This window comes from Sinohyriopsis cumingii, chromosome 12 (assembly GCF_028554795.1).
Source record: "Sinohyriopsis cumingii isolate HCF-2022 chromosome 12, ASM2855479v2, whole genome shotgun sequence".
Classification (NCBI taxonomy): domain Eukaryota; kingdom Metazoa; phylum Mollusca; class Bivalvia; order Unionida; family Unionidae; genus Sinohyriopsis; species Sinohyriopsis cumingii.
The window spans coordinates 53,948,798-53,973,064 of NC_142972.1; the positions used below are offsets into that span (position 1 = coordinate 53,948,798).

General features: G+C 34.0%; 1 protein-coding gene across 2 annotated transcripts in view; it reads left to right on the forward strand.

The window, feature by feature from the left end:
- The window catches only part of LOC149786458 (diacylglycerol kinase zeta-like), a 198,863-nt gene that overhangs the window by 128,302 nt on the left and 46,294 nt on the right, over window positions 1–24,267 (forward strand). For both annotated transcript variants that reach the window (XM_089976907.1, XM_089976906.1), the window contains exons 16-19: window positions 3,826–3,934; window positions 7,589–7,788; window positions 20,346–20,446; window positions 23,965–24,044. In XM_089976907.1, coding sequence (XP_089833033.1) covers window positions 3,826–3,934; window positions 7,589–7,788; window positions 20,346–20,446; window positions 23,965–24,044 — 490 coding nt within the window. The remainder of the gene's footprint in view (window positions 1–3,825; window positions 3,935–7,588; window positions 7,789–20,345; window positions 20,447–23,964; window positions 24,045–24,267) is intronic.

The window sequence follows — 24,267 nt, forward strand, 5'->3', positions numbered from 1 at the left end:
TTTTAGTATCTTTCAGTCCAAGGATTCCACACTTTTGTTTGAAACAATTGAGATAATAATATAAATTGGTAACAAATTTGTGGTAAAACATTTGTGATTGTGTATCTGTGTGCATGTGTGTGTCTCTGTGTGCACGTGTTTCTGTGTGTAGGTGTCTATTGTGTGTTTTGTGATTTTTAACATGGATTTAACGATTTGAGTCATTTCACTATGATGCCTGCAGTGTGGCAGTTGATAGTGATGTCTAGCACTGGGATGACACAAACCAGTCCTAGCACTAACGTCTTATTGCTGAGCACCAAGCAAGGCAGCTTGTAGTACCATTTTTATAAAGTCTCTGGTATAACTCAGCCGGGGTTCATACCCACATCCAAGTTGGATGCTCTAACCACTTAGACTACTGGATTGGTCTTATATAATACAGAAAACATTTGTTAGATCTGTATTTTGTTATGCCCACCATTAGATTTTGTTGTGATCTTTGTCCATCTGATTGTCTCTTACCAGTTTTCTTTCTGCTCAATAAGCCAAGTTCTCCACCTTATGAAGTTATCAAACATTGTGGCTTGTACTGTGGGTAAGGAAGAAGCTGATTAATCTGGAGTCAGAATATCAAAGGTTGTTGTTGTTGTTGTTGTGGGGTTTAACGCCATTTTTCAGCACACGATAGACTATACATGGCAGCCAGTATTAATGGTGGAGGAAGAACCCGGGAAAACCCCGGAAAGAACCACCGACCCATGAGAAGCTACTGGCAGGCTTTCTCACATACCCACATTGGCTGAATCCGAGACTCGAACCAGCGCAGACAGAGGTGAGATGGCAGTGATCCGTAACGGAGAGTGCTTTAGACCACTCGGCCGCTCAGGGCCCCAATATCAAAGGTGAATTCACTTGGGATTAAAAGGAAAACAGCAGTTTCTACACACTATCTTTAATTCTTTATCACAAACCTAGACCTAATTTTGCTTATGCCTTGCACTTTGGGTAAAAAGTCGATTACTTTGAGGTCAAGAGCAAAAAGGCCAGGATCAATATGCATAAAAAAAGAAATATGGCATCTGCACAGACCTTTCACTTCTTGTCAAGCCATTTTCACTGAAGTTTGTAAATAACTGGCTTTGGTTTGTTCATTGGGTAAGAAAAAAGCCTGTTGGGTCATAAGGTCATAGGTCAAGATTACTGACTGAAGAAGAAAAATGGTTTCTATATTTAAAATATTAAGTTATTGATCATGTATCTTCCCCCGAGTTTGTTATTGATGCCCATTGACCAGCAACCTCCAGCGTCAACCATGTCTTACTAGTCCCTACATAGTGGACTGTTAAACATGGGGCATGCATATGTACCATATTTATTCACTTGTGAGTCCAACTGCAAACTGCACAGACCAGATCTGCTGTAATGTAATGCGCCTTCAAATCTGGGTCTGTTAAAGCTCTGTTGGCTACCCTTCATGATTCGCAAAGGATGCTCTATTATTCATTTGTTTATCATTTTGCGTATGCCATTGAATTTAAAACTGGCATCTATTCTCCACTTTACCACCTCCTTTAGAAAATTCTCATCAGATATATATCTTTACAGAAACAGAACATGATCACTTTTATTCAAGCTAAAATAAGTTGTATCTGGCTTTCGCATTTACATTAAAACTGTACTGAAAGACTACTTGTGGGAAAAAGGAAAGTAGTCCTAACAAATTTGAATCTTCTTTGACCAGTGTTCATTGCAGAGTGTTTCCAAGTAAAAAAATCTCCTTCAGTCTTTGTTTAGAAGCAGGAGCTTACATATCATGATTTTGTGATCTTACTAGCTTTGTGTCGTCTTCTTCATTATATCATTCCATTACATAATGTATAATTTCTAACTTTCTGTCTTAAGAATCATTTGTTGAAAATAGTTTGTTTATTTATTTATTATGCAACTTGTACAATGATACTGTCCAGCTATGGGTCCAAATTTTAAATGAAATTTTGCCAAAGTATATATCATGAGTAGATTGTAATTTATACACCATAGATAGACTCAAGGTCAAGGTCACAGCAGGAGAAATGTTCTGTGACTTTTGGTATTGCCAGAGCATAATTTTTGAACTAATGAAGATATTTTTATGAAACTGCCTAGTTATATATTACAGATAAACTGTTAGTTGTATACCATGGCCATACCTCTTGCCTTGAATAGCCATACTTCAGGCCTTGAAAAGCTACACCTCTTTCATTGAATAGCCATACCTCTTGCCTTAAATAACCATGCCTCTTGCCTTGAGTAGCCATAACACTTGCCTTGAATATCCATACCTCTTGCCTTGAATAGCCATACCTCTTGCTTTGAATAGCCATACCTCTTGCAATGAACATTCATACCTCTTACCTTGAATATCCATATGTCTTGCATTGAATAGCCATACCTCTTGCATCAAGGCTAGAATCACATCAAATTAAAATGTAATCCCAAGACTTGTATGTTTGTCCAGGTTATAACTTTTTAACTGCTGAAGATATTTTAATGAAGATACTATAATAAAACTTTAGTCAATTATATGTAATGTATAGATGTCACCATGTGTCACATACCATAGTCAAGCTCCTCATAATGAAGGTCCAGGCAAGGGAAATTGTAACTCCAGCTTGTATCCTTGTCTGAAGTGTCAATTTTTGAAATATTTACCATTTACTTATAAGGACTGGACAGTGTATCAAATATCCTAGCCAGATCTCTTCAGTCAAGTTCATGGCTGGGGAATATAAAAGACAGTAACTATTGTCGATGTATGGTTATAACCTTTTAACAATTAAAGACTTTAACACAAGCTTAGCCTGTTACATATCTTAACAATTTTTTTTAATATTCAGCATTATACCCATTAATACACATCGTACCCCAAGGTTACAACCAGACAATACAATACAACACAAGTCAGTTGCCTGTTCTCCACATCCTATTAACCCTGTGGATATTCTGATGAAACATTTTACCCAGGTCCACACCATTCAAGGGTGGTAAACTTTGGAAAATCCATAATTGCCATAGGCAACCTGTTTAGGATAACTGGTTGCCCAAAAGATTGTTTGGTGGTCAAATAAATTACTGCAGTTGCTCCTGAAATCAATGTGGTCGGTATTATGTAATGTATCTGAATAAAATGTTGAAAGAGTAATTGCTGTTTAAAATTATACATAGGTAAATACCAAAGTATAGGTGCTCTGTTTTGACATGGAGGGATTTTGAAAACAAGGACAAAGTCAGCTAGTGGTTGTGCAGAAATGTTGGCTAATTAGAATGTACTTATTTGGGTGATGATTTGTTACTGTTGTCTTGTTGTCTTCTAGTCGAGTAATTGTTCTTAATCACTGCCAGAAAAAGAACATGCCTGTTACAATGACTTCAGCATTGGGCATTTGGCATCACTGATTTGCCAGGATGATAGGAAGCTGGATTATTATGCATGATTGACTCTGCCAGTTAAGTATCAAATATTTTGTAAACAGTAACACCTGGCATAAATTACAAACAGCAGACCTGTAGATTGCCATGCAAATTGATTTTTTAATCAGATTCATTATGAACCATATCAAAATCTAGTTGCCTTAGTGATCTGTGATGGTGAAACATTTGGTTGCCCAAAGCTAAATTTTACTTGTGCTATTCCTTCATTGTCACACACTACTTGATTCCTTAGCTCAAAGGTCAAGATCATTAGCAGGGAAAAGCACATGAAATGGGTGTTTCTAGTGCTATTTATTGTAATCTTGTTTAATTCTTCTTCATTGGAGTGGGTGTTGGAAGAATTGGCCATGTATTTGATTTCTTTTCTTTTAGATATGCAGGTGGGACAGTTCCATGGGGCAATCCCAATGCCACCGGCTTTGAACCTCAGAAACATGATGATGGCTACCTGGAGGTGATAGGATTTACTTATGCCTCCATGGTAAGTGTATCTGTGTTGTTTCTTTCATCAAAAGAAGCAAGTAATACTGAAAGGGATGAAGTGGTTCCATGCTATAAAGCAAGTGTAAAATCATTAGTGTCTGGTTGATTTTAGCAATAGAGAAATTTAATTGATTTACGGAACTACATTCTAGATTGCAGAAATAAATCAGGGTATATTCTACAACTGAAAATTTGGAGGGGGGCATTCCCCCTACATGTCCAACATTTACATTTGTGAAACTTTGTGCATGACTTGCATTTGGATTAGGGAAGAACCCTATCAATGTTGAACTAAAAAGTCAAAGGTCAAAGTGACTCGGAATGAATGAAGGAAAACAGTTTCTGCATGATAACTTGAGTTCTGCAGTCACTGGAACTTTGTGCATAGGTTGCACTTGGGGTTAGCAAAATTCCCATCATTGATTTTGGACTCGAAACATCATACATCAAGGTGACTGACAGAAAGAAGAAAATGGTTCCAAAGAAAACTCAGTTTCTCCACCATCTACAGTTACCAAACATTGTGAATGGCTTGCACTAGGTGATATGAAGAAGCCTATCAATTTGGGTCTCAAACAGTCCAAGGTCAAGGCCACCTTGATGGACAGAAGAAACTGGTTCTGCATATTAGCTTGAGTTACAGTTTGCAAGCTTGACAATTTTAAGTTGAAAATATCATAGGTCAAGGTCACTCAAAAATGAGGAAATGGTTTGTGCACAAAAATCTCAATTATCTCAATTAAGCACTACTACACATAAGACAGGCATATAATTTGACATTTATGGTAATCTGGTCAGAAGACAGCATGAATCCAGCAATTGAATATCCTAGAATAGACCCTGATAAATCCTGTCCAAATTTATGATGCACAGAAATAAATGTGCCAATGAGTGTAATCGTTTTGTAAATATTGCAATGAAACAGGGTTTTTTTATATAAATTTGATCTACTGGTCATAGACTAGAAAAGCTTAAAAGAGAGCCTGATGTCTGTTGTTATTTTGCTTGCTATCTGACATCTGGCAGACCATTAGCACAACTGTGCTACATTGGTCTTCCTAAACTAATTGGTGGATTGCACAAAACTTTAAATAAATTTCTTCTCATGGTCAGGTTGGTCATAAATGAAAGTTTGTGCACCTCAGACTTCCAGTATGGCCACTACAGCAGCCATCTTGAAAATCCTGTTGTCACTACTCCATCTAAACAGATGGTCATTTCAACATGAGATTTTCATGTTAAGACTTAATATGATGTCTTGTTGGTCCTAAATGAAAATGACTCCACTTGGACATCCAGTATGGTCATGACTGCTCATGAGTGGATGCTCATATGAACATGGGAGTTTTACTGAAAGACTTCTTATGATCTCTAGTTGGTCTTTATGAAAACATTGTCAATCTGACTTCCAATATGGCCATCACAGCAGCCATCTTAAAAATCTTGTTTTTGCTACTCTTGCTAATATGGAAAGTCAACATGACAGGTTTTTCACAAGAAGACTAATTACAATATCAATTTGGTCCTGAATGAAAATGGTGCCAATCTGACCTTAAATAAAACTGCCACAATGAATATATTGAAAATCTTCTCACTATCTCTTCTGAATGGATGGTCATAATAGGAGAGGAGTCTTATGGTGAAGTGAAATTTAATTAAAGAAATCCAGATAATGTTATGGTCAGACTGGTATGTTTGTAGACTTCCTATATTGTGTCTTGACAGGAGAATATTTTTGGAAATGAGGTAAGTCTTGATATTTCATTGTATTGTTGAACCTTGACCTTATTCATATCATCTTCCAGAATTGGTTAGGAGTTTCTTCTGCCCAGGTGTAATATACTTGTGATATTTGTCAAAAATAGGTTCCATGTAAGTTGAGTTTGAGTGTGTTATATGGATTTTTAACATAGTTTTTAAAAAAATTCAGTCATGTTGCTATGATGTATGTAGTGTGGCAGTTTATAGTGATGTCTAACACTGGGGAATCATGATGCAGACATGTAGCATCATGTCCCACCCAGTCACATTATCCTGACACCAAGCCAACCAGTCTTAACACTAGCCTCTTAATGCTGAGCTCCAAGCGAGGCAGCTGTTAGTACCACTGTTATAAGTCTTTTGTATGACTCAGCCGGGGTTTGAACCCGCAACCTCCCACATCTGAGGTGAATGCTCTAACCACTAGGACACCGGAGTTTTCTCCATGTTAAGTTGAGTTCTTGTATTAAGCATGAATACAATTTTTTGACTTTTGACTTTGACTTTTGACCTTTCACACACAGACACTACACTTTCTTAAGGAAAGTGAACATCATATTTAGGTAACTAAAATTGACAATTTTATCTCTAGTTACCATAACCTCTGAACTCAGACCCTGAAAATCAAAAGAGCTGCCATCCAGGTGAAGGTGGCCTATAAAGTTTGATGAAATTGGATCCAATAACCTTTATTTAGATGAGAATAAAGAAAAGATTTGTGTGTCAGCTCCAGTGACCTTGACTTTTCACATCTCTACCTCAATAAATAATGAGCTGCCCCATTTCAAGTGTAGTCTGCTTATGAAGTTTGATGAAAATTGCCAAGGAAAGGAAAGTCACATTTTTAGCTCTAGTGACCTTCAACTTATATCTAGTAGCCCCAAAAGCAATAGGCTTCTGCCGTTTCCCATTGGTAAGGAACAGAGAAAGATTGGAGGAAATATTGCTCACTGTTTGACAGCAAACTAAAATTGTTCCAGACACTACCTCATCTGTGTTCGCTATATACCTTTGTGTCTAGAGGGACAAAGCTTGTTTGCATACTGTTTGTGTCCCATTTAAATTGCTGTGAACTTTCACCTGTTTACCCATTTATTTGTCCACAGAATACAGAACAATTAGATGAAATAAATAATTAGGTTGAGACCTCAACTTTATTCCACAGGTCATTGCCCTTGCCTTTCCAAAGGCAAGTGAGCACTGTCACATAATCCAAGTGAACATTTTGCTCGTAAGCTAAAGCCACATGCCTTAAAGTGCACGATTATATTGTTGAACAATATTTGCATACCAGGAAGAGTCTATCTGACAGAAATGGTGGTCCTAACATGTTCAACACAAAATTTTTAAGTCATATGAACATTACAGATTGAAATTTCTATTGTTCTTTATCAGAGTTTTGAGACTTTAACAATTCTCTTTTTAGGCTGAATTTCTTAATGTTACATCTGCCCCCACCCCCCACCCCACCCCCGAAAACAATGTTAAACAATAATTTTGTTAATGTCTGCATGTGTATTAACAAATAACATAAGATTTTTGCTTTTTACCAGTGCTGCAGAAAAAACAGGCATAGCACCTTGTTTTAAAGACATACATCACACAGGAGGTGACTCAATGCACAGAAAAGGCACAGTGACTTAATACATTGAAACACAGTTAGCAAACAGTTTTACATACTGTCAGTTAGGCAAGTACATGGACTTGATAATACAGTCATCAGACTTTATTCGCTGGATTTATTTCAAAGACATGGATTTGAACCCCATAAACTTATTTCACATAGTATATTAAGAATTCTTCTTGGTATTGTTGAACACTTGTAGTTCAGATAAATGTTTTGCTTTTTTATTAATTGTCTTTAAACTTCATATTTTTTTTTTGTTTGCAGGCCACTCTTCAGATTGGGGGCCATGGGGAGCGATTGGTGCAGTGTCGAGAGATGAAGCTGACCACACGGGTGCCTATGCCTATGCAGGTTGATGGTGAACCCTGCCGACTGCGACCCTCTGTGATCATCATTCGCCTTCGTAATCAAGCTAACATGGTGATGAAGCCCAAGAGGAGAGGATCTGTACCAATAATCAATGAGTAAGTCATGATCATAGTCTGGTTCCCCAAAGCTTTGGCCATTTATATCTGTCCTTCACTAGTGTCAACAACAAAAAAACAGAATAGAGTGATGAGATTGACATAAATTTACACAATTTCTCCCATGCTAAAACCATGGGGGCAGCCTGGTAAAAGATGCAGAAAAAAGGTAGTGTGCTTATTGTCAGAGAAGGATATTTTACAAAATATTTTGCCAGTATTTCATAAAAATGGGTATGTACATATCATGAGATAAATTTTGCATGTTGGCTTTCAAATTCATTCACTGCTTCAGAGACATTGATATATGCAATAAAGGCAGTAAACAAATTGGTTGGGGTCTGCAGAGTACCATTGTGCTACATAATGCATCATGCAATATCCAAAATAAGTCAGTTAACTGAAGAAAGTATATCCTTTTAGTGATATAGTTACCAGCTGAAATTTATGCATATTAAAAAAGAAATACTTTAAATTGTGGGTACTTATTTAGTATTTATAGTTTGGGCAGAGAATCGTGTAAGAAAATTGACCACTGCACAAGGGTTAATAGAGTATGTATGTACTCATCAACCAATCTTGTTGAATCCATTGTAATAATTCCATTGAAAATGTGCACAAGGAAGGATAATTTCTTGAATTTTTAATCAACTTCAAATATACTCACTCAAACTTATGAAACACTGTATAAACAATTCAGCAGATGTTGAAACACTGTATGAACAATTCAGTAGGTGTTGAAACACTGTATGAACAATTCAGCAGATGTTGAAACACTGTATGAACAATTCAGCAGATGTTGAAACACTGTATGAACAATTCAGCAGATGTTGAAACACTGTATGAACAATTCAGCAGATGTTGAAACACTGTATAAACATTTCAGTAGATGTTGAAACACTGTATAAACAATTCAGTAGATGGTGAAACACTGTATAAACAATTCAGCAGATGTTGAAACACTGTATAAACAATTCAGCAGATGTTGAAACACTGTATAAACAATTCAGTAGCTGTAAAACTGTCTTAACCATCTTTGGGAGTAAATCATTTGATTTTAATGGTATAGTGCAATCTCCAAAAGAACATTTGTCATTCTCTAAAAGATGCAGGGAAAATAGAAATAAAATAAGCCCATTATTCATTATGTTGATAATATGACTTTGCACCACTGCAGAGAAAAAGCAGGATGTAGTATGTTTGATTTTAAGAGTCAGTTCCACCAGCCTCCAGGCCTTGAACTTAAATGATTGTTTCATTCAGTGTTGACAACAGAGCATATAACTTTATTATTGCGACCAGTGGCCTGTGTATATCTAATTGATTTGAAAATGATTTCTACATTTCTGCCTAGAAAATAAAAAGGGCTGGGACATGCATTAAGCGTATGGGTATAACCATATGGTGACTAATGAACTTACATGAAAGACATATTGTGGGATTATGTTTGTATTTATTCAGTTGACTGAGATGGAATGGGGATATACATGTATGTGATAGCGACCAAAACTGCTTCTGACAATATGGATGATAAACTTACATTAATAATAGCATAGTTTATGAAAATTGATTGAATTGAGCAGGCATACGTGTTCTATTGTTTTCTCTGAAATAGGTAAGTAAATTAACTTTTGACCAACGCATTGTTTGATTATTACTTGTGTATGTCAGATGACTGAGCCAAGATCGGTTGGCTATTGCTTATTCAGGCTTGAGCAGTGATTGTTGGCAGAATGCTTTGAAGAAAACACAAAGAGAACCTCAAGTCTCATTTAATTGTTGCAGATTAAGTAATAATTACATTAACGTCAGCTTTGAAGGAGCTAAATTCTTTCAAAATCAAATTGCAGTGATAAGATATTTTTTGTCTTCAAGAAAGCAACACATATTGCCAGTTTATTAGATTAAAACAGATTTGTTTATTTTGGTTTTAAAGCTTTGCAGTATAACAGTAAATTGGTTATATTATTATCAAATTGCAGGAGCCATGTCACAAATGTGCTATATATGAACTTGTGTTCTAATGAAGTGTGCTGTATTGGGGTTTAACTGATTTCTTTCGTCGACTTTCTAGAACTGCATCATGTCATTAAGGTCTTTATTGAATATAATCATGAGAATGATCCATGTATATTAATGATATAATGTTGCTTCTGATTGGCTGAGCTTGTTTGTGCAAAATCTATGCAGTAATCTTATAGTTAATTGGCTTATTACTACTCTAGAGGTTGAATTTCAGTTGGATTTTGCACCATCTTGGTAAATGGAACTTGTATCATCATCCTCAGCAGGCTGTATAATAATTGAGACTATTTGCATATTAATGAGATGACCGTACATCTGATTGTCTGAGCTTCTAACTTATCTAGATTTATAGACAAAATTTGTCATCCAGTTTCAGTTAAACTTGGTACATATATTATTGTGATTTTAGATGAGGTCAGTTTTGAGCAAGAGACAACATGTACTAATTGTGTCTTTCATCGTAAAGAGATAAATTAGGTCTGGTGGGACCTGTACCAGCAGCACAGTAGGCTGCCTTTTATAATAACACTAGTCACTCCACTTCCTCTGGATTTGCAGGAATGAAATTGTTTTCTTTTACACATCATCCAGTCAACAAACTGTGTAACCCTAACCTGAATTTCACACAAGACTCGAAGCTGTTTTGCATACATTAGGAATCCATAGTTGGGGCCAACTCCAGGGTAAGGCGTTGTAAATACATCCTCCTCTTAAACTAGTAATGGTAATGTATTTGATGAATGACCCAATTTTGGAGTAAAGTTTTTTAATAATAATTCCCATTTCCAAATTGATAATTAAGATGGTCACTATCTGCCTAGTCTTCACTGTACTTACATGTTTGGAAGAGCGTGCTGAAGTAGCGCATGAATGACATCATTAGGGTACCAGTCCCTCTATCAAAAGTGGAGACTATTCTCATTCGACATCAATCTAAAAAAAAAAGACATAATTTTAAAAAGCATGCTTAACATCTAATTTTACTTGGAGGATGGATTTGGTACATAGTTGATGTTCTCCTAACAAATAATAATAATACTAAAAATGGTGTTGTCAAGAACCTCTTAATGACTTCTCCAAAACAACTCAGTAGAATTGGACAAATTAGGACAGAAAGCACACTGGTGTGCTTTGCAGTAAACTACAAAATTAAATACAAGTCAGAGCCAGTTAATAGTCACTATATAAAGATGCATAATTAGCTACAAATTCTAAGCTTTTCACTTGCTACAGACAGACATGCATACATAGATACAAATTCTAAGCTTTTTACTGCTTATAGACAGACATGCATACATAGATACAAATTCTAAGCTTTTTACTGCTTATAGACATGCATACATAGATACAAATTCTAAGCTTTTTACTGTTTATAGACAGACATGCATACATAGATACAAATTCTAAGCTTTTTACTGCTTATAGCCATGCATACATAGATACAAATTCTAAGCTTTTTACTGTTTATAGACAGACATGCATACATAGATACAAATTCTAAGCTTTTTGCTGCTTAGAGACAGACATGCATACATAGATACAAATTCTAAGCTTTTCAATTGCTACAGACAGACGTGCATACATAGATACAAATTCTAAGCTTTTTACTGCTTATAGACAGACATGCATACATAGATACAAATTCTAAGATTTTTTCTGGTTATAGACAGACATGCATACATATTTACAAATTCTAAGCTTTTTACTGTTTATATACAGACATGCATACATATATACAAATTCTAAGCTTTTCAATTGCTACAGACAGACATGCATACATAGATACAAATTCTAAGCTTTTTACTGTTTATAGACAGACATGCATACATAGATACAAATCTAAGCTTTTTACTGCTTATAGCCATGCATACATAGATACAAATTCTAAGCTTTTTACTGTTTATAGACAGACATGCATACATAGATACAAATTCTAAGCTTTTTACTGCTTATAGACAGACATGCATACATAGATACAAATTCTAAGCTTTTCAATTGCTACAGACAGACGTGCATACATAGATACAAATTCTAAGCTTTTTACTGCTTATAGACAGACATGCATACATAGATACAAATTCTAAGATTTTTACTGCTTATAGACAGACATGCATACATATATACAAATTCTAAGCTTTTCACTTGCTACAGAAGACATGCATGCATAGATACAAATTCTAAGCTTTTTACTGCTTATAGCCATGCATACATAGATACAAATTCTAAGCTTTTTACTGTTTATAGACAGACATGCATACATAGATACAAATTCTAAGCTTTTTACTGCTTATAGACATGCATACATAGATACAAATTCTAAGCTTTTTACTGTTTATAGACAGACATGCATACATAGATACAAATTCTAAGCTTTTTACTGCTTATAGCCATGCATACATAGATACAAATTCTAAGCTTTTTACTGTTTATAGACAGACATGCATACATAGATACAAATTCTAAGCTTTTTACTGCTTATAGACAGACATGCATACATAGATACAAATTCTAAGCTTTTTGCTGCTTATAGAAAGACATGCATACATAGATACAAATTCTAAGCTTTTTGCTGCTTATAGAAAGACATGCATACATAGATACAAATTCTAAGCTTTTCAATTGCTACAGACAGACATGCATGCATAGATACAAATTCTAAGCTTTTTGCTGCTTATAGAAAGACATGCATACATAGATACAAATTCTAAGCTTTTCAATTGCTACAGACAGACGTGCATACATAGATACAAATTCTAAGCTTTTTACTGCTTATAGACAGACATGCATACATAGATACAAATTCTAAGATTTTTTCTGGTTATAGACAGACATGCATACATATTTACAAATTCTAAGCTTTTTACTGCTTATATACAGACATGCATACATATATACAAATTCTAAGCTTTTCACTTGCTACAGAAGACATGCATGCATAGATACAAATTCTAAGCTTTTTACTGCTTATAGACATGCATACATAGATACAAATTCTAAGCTTTTTACTGTTTATAGACAGACATGCATACATAGATACAAATTCTAAGCTTTTTACTGTTTATAGACAGACATGCATACATAGATACAAATTCTAAGATTTTTTCTGGTTATAGACAGACATGCATACATATTTACAAATTCTAAGCTTTTTACTGCTTATATACAGACATGCATACATATATACAAATTCTAAGCTTTTCACTTGCTACAGAAGACATGCATGCATAGATACAAATTCTAAGCTTTTTACTGCTTATAGACATGCATACATAGATACAAATTCTAAGCTTTTTACTGTTTATAGACAGACATGCATACATAGATACAAATTCTAAGCTTTTTACTGTTTATAGACAGACATGCATACATAGATACAAATCTAAGCTTTTTACTGCTTATAGCCATGCATACATAGATACAAATTCTAAGCTTTTTACTGTTTATAGACAGACATGCATACATAGATACAAATTCTAAGCTTTTTACTGCTTATAGACAGACATGCATACATAGATACAAATTCTAAGCTTTTTACTGTTTATAGACAGACATGCATACATAGATACAAATTCTAAGCTTTTTACTGCTTATAGACAGACATGCATACATAGATACAAATTCTAAGCTTTTTACTGTTTATAGACAGACATGCATACATAGATACAAATCTAAGCTTTTTACTGCTTATAGCCATGCATACATATATACAAATTCTAAGCTTTTTACTGCTTATAGACAGACATGCATACATAGATACAAATTCTAAGCTTTTTACTGCTTATAGCCATGCATACATAGATACAAATTCTAAGCTTTTTACTGTTTATAGACAGACATGCATACATAGATACAAATTCTAAGCTTTTTACTGCTTATAGCCATGCATACATAGATACAAATTCTAAGCTTTTTACTGTTTATAGACAGACATGCATACATAGATACAAATTCTAAGCTTTTTGCTGCTTATAGACAGACATGCATACATAGATACAAATTCTAAGCTTTTCACTTGCTACAGACAGACGTGCATACATAGATACAAATTCTAAGCTTTTTACTGCTTATAGACAGACATGCATACATAGATACAAATTCTAAGCTTTTTACTGCTTATAGACAGACATGCATACATAGATACAAATTCTAAGCTTTTTACTGTTTATAGACAGACATGCATACATAGATACAAATTCTAAGCTTTTCACTTGCTACAGACAGACATGCATGCATAGATACGAACTCAAAGCTTTTTACTGCTTATAGGCAGGGTTGAATACATAACTATAATTTCAGAGGTTTTCATTTGCTACTGACAGACTTACATAGCTACAGACAACTACACGTAGCTACAAATTCTAAGTTTTTCACTGGCTACAGACAAGGTTACATACTTAACTTCTAAGAATTTCACTGGCTACAGACAAGGTTGCATACTTAACTTCTAAGAATTTCACTGGCTACAGACAAGGTTGCATACTTAACTTCTAAGAATTTCACTGGCTACAGACAAGGTTGAATACTTAACTTTTAAGAATTTCACTGGCTACAGACAAGGGTACATACTTGACTACAAATTCTAAGTTTTTCACTTGCTGAAGACCAGGTTGCATACTTAACTTCTAAGAATTTCACTGGCTATAGACAAGATTGCATACTTAATTTCTAAGATTTTCGCTGGCTACAGACAAGATTGCATACTTAACTTCTAAGAATTTCACTGGCTACAGACAAGGTTGCATATTTAGCTACAAGGTCACCATTGTAAGCTTTTCACCTGTTACAAAATTTAGTTCATTCACTTGTAGGTGGTTCCACATACCCAGAAAGAAAGATAGGGATGTATATGCAGCACCATTAAGGTATAATGAATGCAGTTTTAACAGTAACACAGCTGTTTCCAATTCTAACAACACTTGTGATGCAGTTGATTTGTTTAACTCTCAGAACACTAACCACACCATTCAATGTCGATTTACTGTTCTATCTAAAAATATTGTGACCTGTCAAACATAAAAGCATATTGTAAATGAATATTAAATAGATGGGTAATAATAATAGTAACAATAATTTAACCAACTACTAAAGAATTGTATTTTTATCATCCACTAGTTACATGCAGCGTGCATTTTATGCACTGACTTTTGATAATTTTAATGACAGTGAAAGAAATAATTTTTTCAGAAGTAAAAGTTATTGTTCATCATATGAAACTGTTGGCTTTTTTCTAATAAGCAGTGTAATATTTAAGAAATACTAGATAATGTAATATGTTGGAAATACTGGATTATGTAATATGTAGGAAATGCTAGATAATGTAATATGTAGGAAATAAAAGATGTAATATGTAGGAAATACTATATATTGTAACCGCTTCGTTGGCCTAATGGTTAGAGCATCCACCTCAGATGCAGGAGGTCATGGGTTCGATCACTGACCGAGTCATACCAAAGACTTGCAAAAATGGAACTAACAGCTGCCTCGCTTGGCACTCAGCATTAAGAGGTTAGTGTTAGGATTGGTTGGCTTGGTGTCAGGATAATGTGACTGAGTGGGACATCATGCCACATGTCTGTGGCATGATGCCCCAGTGCTAGACATCGCTATAAACTGTCACACTGCAGACATTGTAGTGATATGACTGAAAAATTGTTAAAGCTGCGTTAAAAATCCAAATCACACACACACACACATGCACACACACTATTTATTGTGATATGTAGGAAATACTAGATAATGTAAAAACTGTCACAGAGGGTAACTGTAATACTAGATGATAGTTGTCTTATACTTATCTCAGTAGACAAGATCATGTATCTATAATAAGTATGTAATAATAATAAATTGTAATAAATAGTTTGCTATTCAGTATTCTCATATAATAGTAATATATTATAATAAATAGTGTGCTATTCAGTATTTTCATATAATAGTAATACATTTTAATGGTGTCCCTGTTCATTATCCTCGCATAATAGTATAACATTGTAATAAATACTGTCCCTATTCATTATCCTCATATAATAGTAATACATTGTAATAAAGTGTGCTATTCAGTATTCTCATATAATAGTAATACATTGTAATGGTGTCCATGTTCAGTATCCTCATATAATAGTAATACATTGTAATAAATAGTGTCCCTGTTCAGTATCCTCACATACATTGTAATAAAGTGTACTTATTCATTATCCTCATATAATAGTAATACATTGCATGAAATAGTGTCCCTATTCAGTATCTTCATATGATAATATTAATAATAAATATTGTTCTATTCAGTATCCTCATATGATAGTAATAGTAATAAATAGTGTTCTATTCAGTATCTTCATATAATAGTATTACATAGTAACAGTGTCCCTATTCAATATCATCATATGATAATATAATAGTAATTCATTGTAAGAAATAGTGTCCCTATTCATTATAATCATATAATAGTGTGTGTGTGTGACTTTTGGATTTTTAACTTAGCTTTACAAATATTTCAGTCATATTGCTACAATATCTGTAGTGTGACAGTTTATTAGTGATGTCTAGCACTGGGGCATCATGCCACAGACATGTAGCATCATGTCCCACCCAGTCACATTATCCTGACACCAGGTCAATCAGTTATAACACTAACCTCTTAATGCTGAGCACCAAGCAAGGCAGCTGCTCCTACCATTTTTATCTCTTTGGTATGACTCGGCTGAGGTTCGAACCTGTGACCTCCCACATCCGAGGCAGACACTCTAACCACTAGGCCACTGGTGCAGTCCCTCAAATAATAGTAATACATTGTAAGAAATACAATGTCCCTATTCAGTATCCTCATATAATAGTAATACATTGTAATAAATAGTTTCCTTATTCATTATCCTCATATAATAGTAATACATTGTGTGAAATAGTGTCCCAGTTCAGTATTCTCATGGAATAGTAATACATTGTATGAAATAGTGTCCCTATTCATTATCCTCATATAATAGTAATACATTGTATGAAATAGTGTCCCTATTCATTATCCTCATATAATAGTAATACATTGTATGAAATAGTGTCCCTATTCATTATCCTCATGGAATAGTAATACATTGTATGAAAAGTGTCCCTATTCATTATCCTCATATAAAAATAGTAATACATTGTATGAAATAGTGTCCCTATTCATTATCTTCATATAATAGTAAGACATTTTATGAAATAGTGTCCCTATTCATTATCCTCATATAATAGTAATACATTGTATGAAATAGTGTCCCTATTCATTATCATCATATAATAGTAATACATTGTATGAAATAGTGTCCCTATTCATTATCTTCATATAATAGTAATACATTTTATGAAATAGTGTCCCTATTCATTATCCTCATATAATAGTAATACATTGTATGAAATAGTGTTCCTATTCATTATCCTCATATAATAGTAATACATTGTATGAAATAGTGTTCCTATTCAGTATCCTCATATAATAGTAATACATTGCATGAAATAGTGTCCCTATTCAGTATCCTCATATAATAGTAATACATTGTATGAAATAGTGTTCCTATTCATTATCCTCATATAATAGTAATACATTGTGAACATTCTCATCTGCTTTGAAAGGGGAAAATTATGCTTCATCTGAATGTTTGCATTTAAACACTGTTGCTGTGCAGTATCTTAATTTAGTTAACAATTTCAATATCTTTTAAAATTGCCATTAGAAGGAAAGAAACTTTTTTCTTTCCTAGCTTCAATGGACATTGATTATCAAATGCACTGTTGAACTCAAATGTGACAGAGACCATAGAATTTCATATTAATAGATTCATGTAAAAAACAATAATAATAACTTATAAAGCTTTAGTTTTCTAATTATTAAACTAGAAACAAATGTAATAATAATAATAATACATGTAATATATTATCCATTTTCCTGGTCATATGTAGCTGTCAATCATTCCCTATACAAATTTTGGGATAAAAGGCAATTTATATTTTATTAACACAATTGGAATATCATTATAGGAGTAAATGATCATGGTTGGGTATTTATTGATATATAAATTGTACTTGATCACTCGTGAAGTTGATCACTCGTGAAGTAAATAAAGTCTGAAGTAAATATGTTTATTACTATTAACGGTCCCGATCTGACATCCAGTATGGCCACCATGGCAGCAATCTTGATAATCTTGTTAACAGTAATCCTCCAAAATGGAAAGTCATATCATCATGGGGGTTTTCACCACAAGACTTGTCTGCATTTTCTTAAATGAAAATAATGCCAGTATGATATCCAATATGGCTGCCATAGTGTTCATCTTGAAAATCTTATCACTATTCCTCTTAGATGGAAAGTTACATCGATATTAAGTGGACTTTCCTGGGCACACTCTATCAGTTTAGTTTTTTTATCACTTCCTTAGCAACCATTCTACCACCATAACAACCACATAGAAACTATATTTTTCACAAGTATTCTAGGAAATATTTAGAGAGTTGAATGAGGTATTGACAGGGGTTTTGGTCATACCAGCACATATTGGTGGTGGAAGGGAAAAGCTCTACATCTGAAGGTTGTTTTTGACACTGGGTTTTGGATCATAACAGGAAGAATTGGTGGTGGAAGGGAATGGGGATCTATGTGTGTATGATGTTTTGACAGGAATATGGGTCATAACTGCAGACATTCAAGGTAAAAGATAGGGATTGGTGGTGGTGGTGACACTTGGGAGTAGATGCTGTGGAATGATGTTTTGATGTGATATTAGGTCGTAGAAGTATTTGAATATCTTTTGCGGATAAAAAAAGAGCTAATAAACAGCTGGAAATTTAAACAGTTTTAATGAACTATATATAGTGACATTGTTCCATGACAATTTTTAATAGGAACGAAATACAAATAATATTTTACACCATGACTGATAGATCACACACATTGAGAACCACACACGAAACACACTGACACACATAGACACACATGCAGCTGTTCATCTCTGCAGTCATCAGAGACTGAATATTACTGATGTTCCCTGAAGATCTTGTTTAAATTTACTGAAAATGCACCTACTGTCCAGATGGTGTTGCTGTATTGGTAAATGTCATATACATTACTCCAGAATGATTATACATGTCAATGTGGTATTTACAGTAAGTGAAAAGTATATAATGCACTTACTGTCCAGATGGTGTTGTTGTATTGGTAAATGTCATATACATTACTCCAGAATGATTATACATGTCAGTATGGTATTTACAGTAAGTGAAAAGTATAAAATCCTCCTTCTTGCTGCTGAGTTTCACAAAGTCAATCTCCATGAACCCAAAGTTCTAAAATTTGGTTTTGCTGGGTTTTTACTTCACAAATGGCTCTTTGTTCCTTGAGTTTTGCCATTTGCTGTATAAACGAATCACACTTCCACACTGCTGTTTTTAACATTTCAGAATCACCATTTTTATATTTTATTCATGGTATAAAATTAACATTTTGCTGATCTTGAAGTAGCAAATGATCATTTTTTTTTCATTAAAGGTGGTATAGAGCATCCTTGACTTGCCCAATTTTAAACAAATTATGTCATTGCACACTTGTTCTTTATTTATGCAAATTAGCATAATGGATTCTCCCACAGCAGTGTTGAAAGGAACACCAAACACAAAGTCACCTTTGCAATTAACATTTAGTTAAGTAATCTGTGGAGTGGGGAGGTTATTTATCTCATACCAACTTTACCATATAATTGCCTCCATGACAGTTAACTGTGAACTGCCCAGTGGTTTGTAACGATGGCCACATGATCCAAATGAAAATGCTGCCAAGCTGATATCAATCATATGTACCAAAGCAGAAAATTTGAAAATCTTGTTAATGCTCAAGAAAATCACAGATGCCTTCAACACTCAACATTTAAGAGGAAGAAATAATGTTCTCTTGAATTCCTGGAATTTCTTTTCACCCAGTAAAGCATCATTCCCATTGATGGACTTTTGTTATTATTTTTCCTTATTTGTGTTATACTGGGCATAAATTAATTAAGCACATGCCTTCTTCCCACAAAGATGAAGTTAGTCAGTTTAGGTCTGCTTTTTAAAAAAATGTTTTTACAAATTGATTATGATTACTGCTCATAAGACTTATTTGAAAAGCACTTAAAGTTACCAAAAAAAAATGTATAAGTATATATCAATTTCAGACTGTATGCATTCAGAGAACCATAACAAGAACATAATGCTGATGAGAACTGATAGTGTGATTGTGGTGAAAAGCTTCATGTATTTTGTCATACTGTATATATTGGACATAACAGTTGGTCCCAAGTTAGATTGGTTATTCTAATTGAGTTCCCATATATATATATATATATATATATATATATATATATATATATATATATATATATATATATATATATATATAAGTTATTATTATTATTTGTCATTGCAATAAGATCAAAATCCAGAAGATATTGAGATATGTTTTTTATATCATTCCCACAAATATCAAGAAGTGACATGTGTAGCCCTTAATTTGTTTTTTTTGTTTTTTTCAGTCCCCCCTCCATGCCAGAGAGGCTGAGGATACAAGTGAGCAGAATAACTATGGCAGACTATGAATCCTTTAACTATGATAAGGACAAGTTGCGTAGTGTTTGTAAGTGATAGTTATGATAAGGACAAGTTGCATAGTGTTTCTAAGTGATAGTTATGATAAGGACAAGTTGCATGGTGTTTCTAAGTGATAGTTATGATAAGGACAAGTTGCATAGTGTTTGAAAGTTATATTGTTATTATAAGGTCAAGTTGTGTCGTGTTTGTAAGTGATAGTTATGATAAGGACAAGTTGCATAGTGTTTGTAAGTGATAGTTATGATAAGGACAAGTTGCGTAGTGTTTCTAAGTGATAGTTATGATATGGACAAGTTGCATAGTGTTTCTAAGTGATAGTTATGATAAGGACAAGTTGCATAGTGTTTGTAAGTGATAGTTATGATAAGGACAAGTTGCGTAGTGTTTCTAAGTGATAGTTATGATAAGGACAAGTTGCATAGTGTTTGTAAGTGATAGTTATGATAAGGACAAGTTGCATAGTGTTTCTAAATGATAGTTATGATAAGGACAAGTTGCATAGTGTTTGAAAGTTATATTGTTATTATAAGGTCAAGTTGTGTCGTGTTTGTAAGTGATAGTTATGATAAGGACAAGTTGCATAGTGTTTGTAAGTGATAGTTATGATAAGGACAAGTTGCGTAGTGTTTGTAAGTGATAGTTATGATAAGGACAAGTTGCATAGTGTTTCTAAGTGATAGTTATGATAAGGACAAGTTGCATAGTGTTTCTAAGTGATAGTTATGATAAGGACAAGTTGCATAGTGTTTGAAAGTTATATTGTTATTATAAGGTCAAGTTGTGTTGTGTTTGTAAGTGATAGTTATGATAAGGACAAGTTACATAGTGTTTGTAAGTGATAGTTATGATAAGGACAAGTTGCATAGTGTTTCTAAGTGATAGTTATGATATGGACAAGTTGCATAGTGTTTCTAAGTGATAGTTATGATAAGGACAAGTTGCATAGTGTTTGTAAGTGATAGTTATGATAAGGACAAGTTGCATAGTGTTTGAAAGTTATGTTGTTATTATAAGGACAAGTTGTATAGTGTTTGTAAGTGATAGTTATGATAAGGACAAGTTGCATAGTGTTTGTAAGTAATAGTTATGATAAGGACAAGTTGCATAGTGTTTGTAAGTGATAGTTATGATAAGGACAAGTTGTATAGTGTTCGAAAGTTATATTTTTATTATAAGGACAAGTTGTGTAGTGTTTGTAAGTGATAGTTATTAAAAGGACAAGTTGCATTGTGTTCGAAAGTTATATTTTTATTATAAGGACAAGTTGCATAGTGTTTCTAAGTGATAGTTATGATAAGGACAAGTTACATAGTGTTTGAAAGTTATGTTGTTATTATAAGGACAAGTTGTGTAGTGTTTGAAAGTTATAGTAAGGACAAGTTGCATAGTGTCTGAAAGTTAATTATGATAAGGACAAGCTGAGTAGTGTTTTAAGTTTTTTTTATAATAAAGACAAGCTGCATAGTGTTGGTAATTAATAATAAGGACAAGTTAGGTAGTGTTTGTAAGTTAAAGTTTTGATAAGGACAAGGTGCATAATGTTTATACATTATAATGACTATTTGATGCAGAAATGGGATATGCAGCAGAATTTTTGTATGTCTAAGTTTAGGTGGATGATGAAACAATTTAGTCAGATATATATAATGTTTAATCCTGTGTGGTGGAGGATTTTCTTAGCTCTTGAGACATCCCTGATGTCTCCTTCAGTATAACACAGTATCTGGAGTCTGTAACTGCAGACTGCATTATATGCAGTACTTTAATATAGTATGGTGGGGGCGTGGAGGTGAAATAAAGAACAAGTCAGTCAGCTATATATTAATCTTTCAGTAGTTGGTGTCCACTACTGCCTGACTGATATATGGAGATTGTGTGAATGTATAACCATTGTGTGTGGAATAAAGAAAAGGTCATTCAGACATATTATAACAACAATGATTAAATATGTACATATTGTTTAGATGTGTTAGGTGGTGTAGAGAGAAATGAAGAAAATGCTGGTCAAATCATTTTAGTTTATAAAAATTAAATGTATTTTTTTCACATCATGGTATTTGTGCAGTAAGTTTGTCAAATAATAATATTTTAAAAAGGAAATAACGATGCAGTACTAAGCTTTGTTTTCTTTCAGTGCACTTAGTCATACATTGGATAGACCAATTTAAGTCCTTTCAGGGGACTCTTGTTTTCTCAGGACTTGTGAGGATAAATTAGACTTTATTAAAATAATGCTATATACTGAAAATAACTGACAGTGTAAATGATACATACCACTCCTTCCTGACAAAGTAAATGATGTACACCACTCCTTCCTAACAATGTAAATGATGTATACCACTCCTTCCTGACAATGTAAATGATTTACACCACTCCTTCCCATCAATGAGACCACTCTGGTGACCTAGTGGTTAGTGCATCCACCTATGATGCCGGAGGTCGTGGGTTCGATTCCCGGCCGAGTCATACCAAAGACTTACAAAAATGATACTATAAAGACTTACAAAGATGATACTAACAGCTGCCTCGCTTGGGTGAGACATCATGCTACATGTCTGCGGCATGATGCCCCAGTGCTAAACATCACTATAAACTGTCACACTGCAGACATCATAGTGATATGACTGACAAATTGTTGATGCTATGTTAAAAATCCAAATCACACACACACCTTCCTGACAATGTAAATGATGTAGACCACTCCTTCCTGACAATGTAATTGATGTATACCACTCCTTCCTGACAATGTAAATGATGCATAACACTCCTCATTTCTGGTCACAAAATAGTAACTCTTGTGAATATAATTTGTATGTATATTCATTATGTGAATTCATTCTTATATGTTGTGACCCTTGCTTATTACGAATGTAAACCATGAGATGTGATATTGGTAGCTTGCCTTAACCTGATCAAAATATGTGATAAATAGTGTGCTGCATGTATATTAACCAGAGTTCAGATCAGCAGTATTTAATACAATGATACACCAGGTTTACAGTTTTGTGGTATGTATTAATTAGAAAGGGAGGTAACAGAAAGTACAAAATCTATCAAGAAAGCAACCAAAAATAATTATGAGACAATTCCTAAGAATGCGAAATTCTTCAGAATTTTCAGCAGTAGAATTTGTCATGTCAAAGAAGACAATTAATGAAGTGACACTTGCCATCAGAAATAAAGGAATTGTTTTCTCATGTCATACTTTGGCCATGTCTGCACTTGTAGATGGTCAAGGCTAATTAGTTGGCTAGAATAAAGTCAGTATAATCCTACTTTGGCCGAAAATTTAACCATATCAAGAGATTTCTATTTGATACAGGGTTAGGTGCCTTTATTTCAGCCACTACATATAAGTACTTCATCATTTGTCCATCCTGTTATTACAACACCAAAAAAAAACAATGTTCATAATTCGGACAAATAAGGAATGTCCATAGATGAGCATCTCAGCATTTGTTCTAAGATGTGATAAACGTTTGCTGTTATCTGTGGACCTCTGCATGACTTGTTTTGTGCTTAATCTGTTTTGCTGTTTTGCAGCGACTCCTCTTGGTATGATAGTGGTAGACAACAACGCCAACTTGGAGGAGGTACGACAGCACATCAACCGTCTTCATGAGGTAGGTACAGTACCACATTAGCATCAATGATAAGTTGTGACAATGAGGAAATCTTATGGTGCCTTTTATATGTATGCAGCATTCCCAGCATTATTGATGTACAATAGATTATTTTAAAAGTACTGCTCTTCAGCATCTCTGCTGCAGTCTCTTAGCATTAACTTTGGAATTAATGACAATTCAGTGTGCCACTTCTAGCATTAAATACAGGAATTAAAGTCAT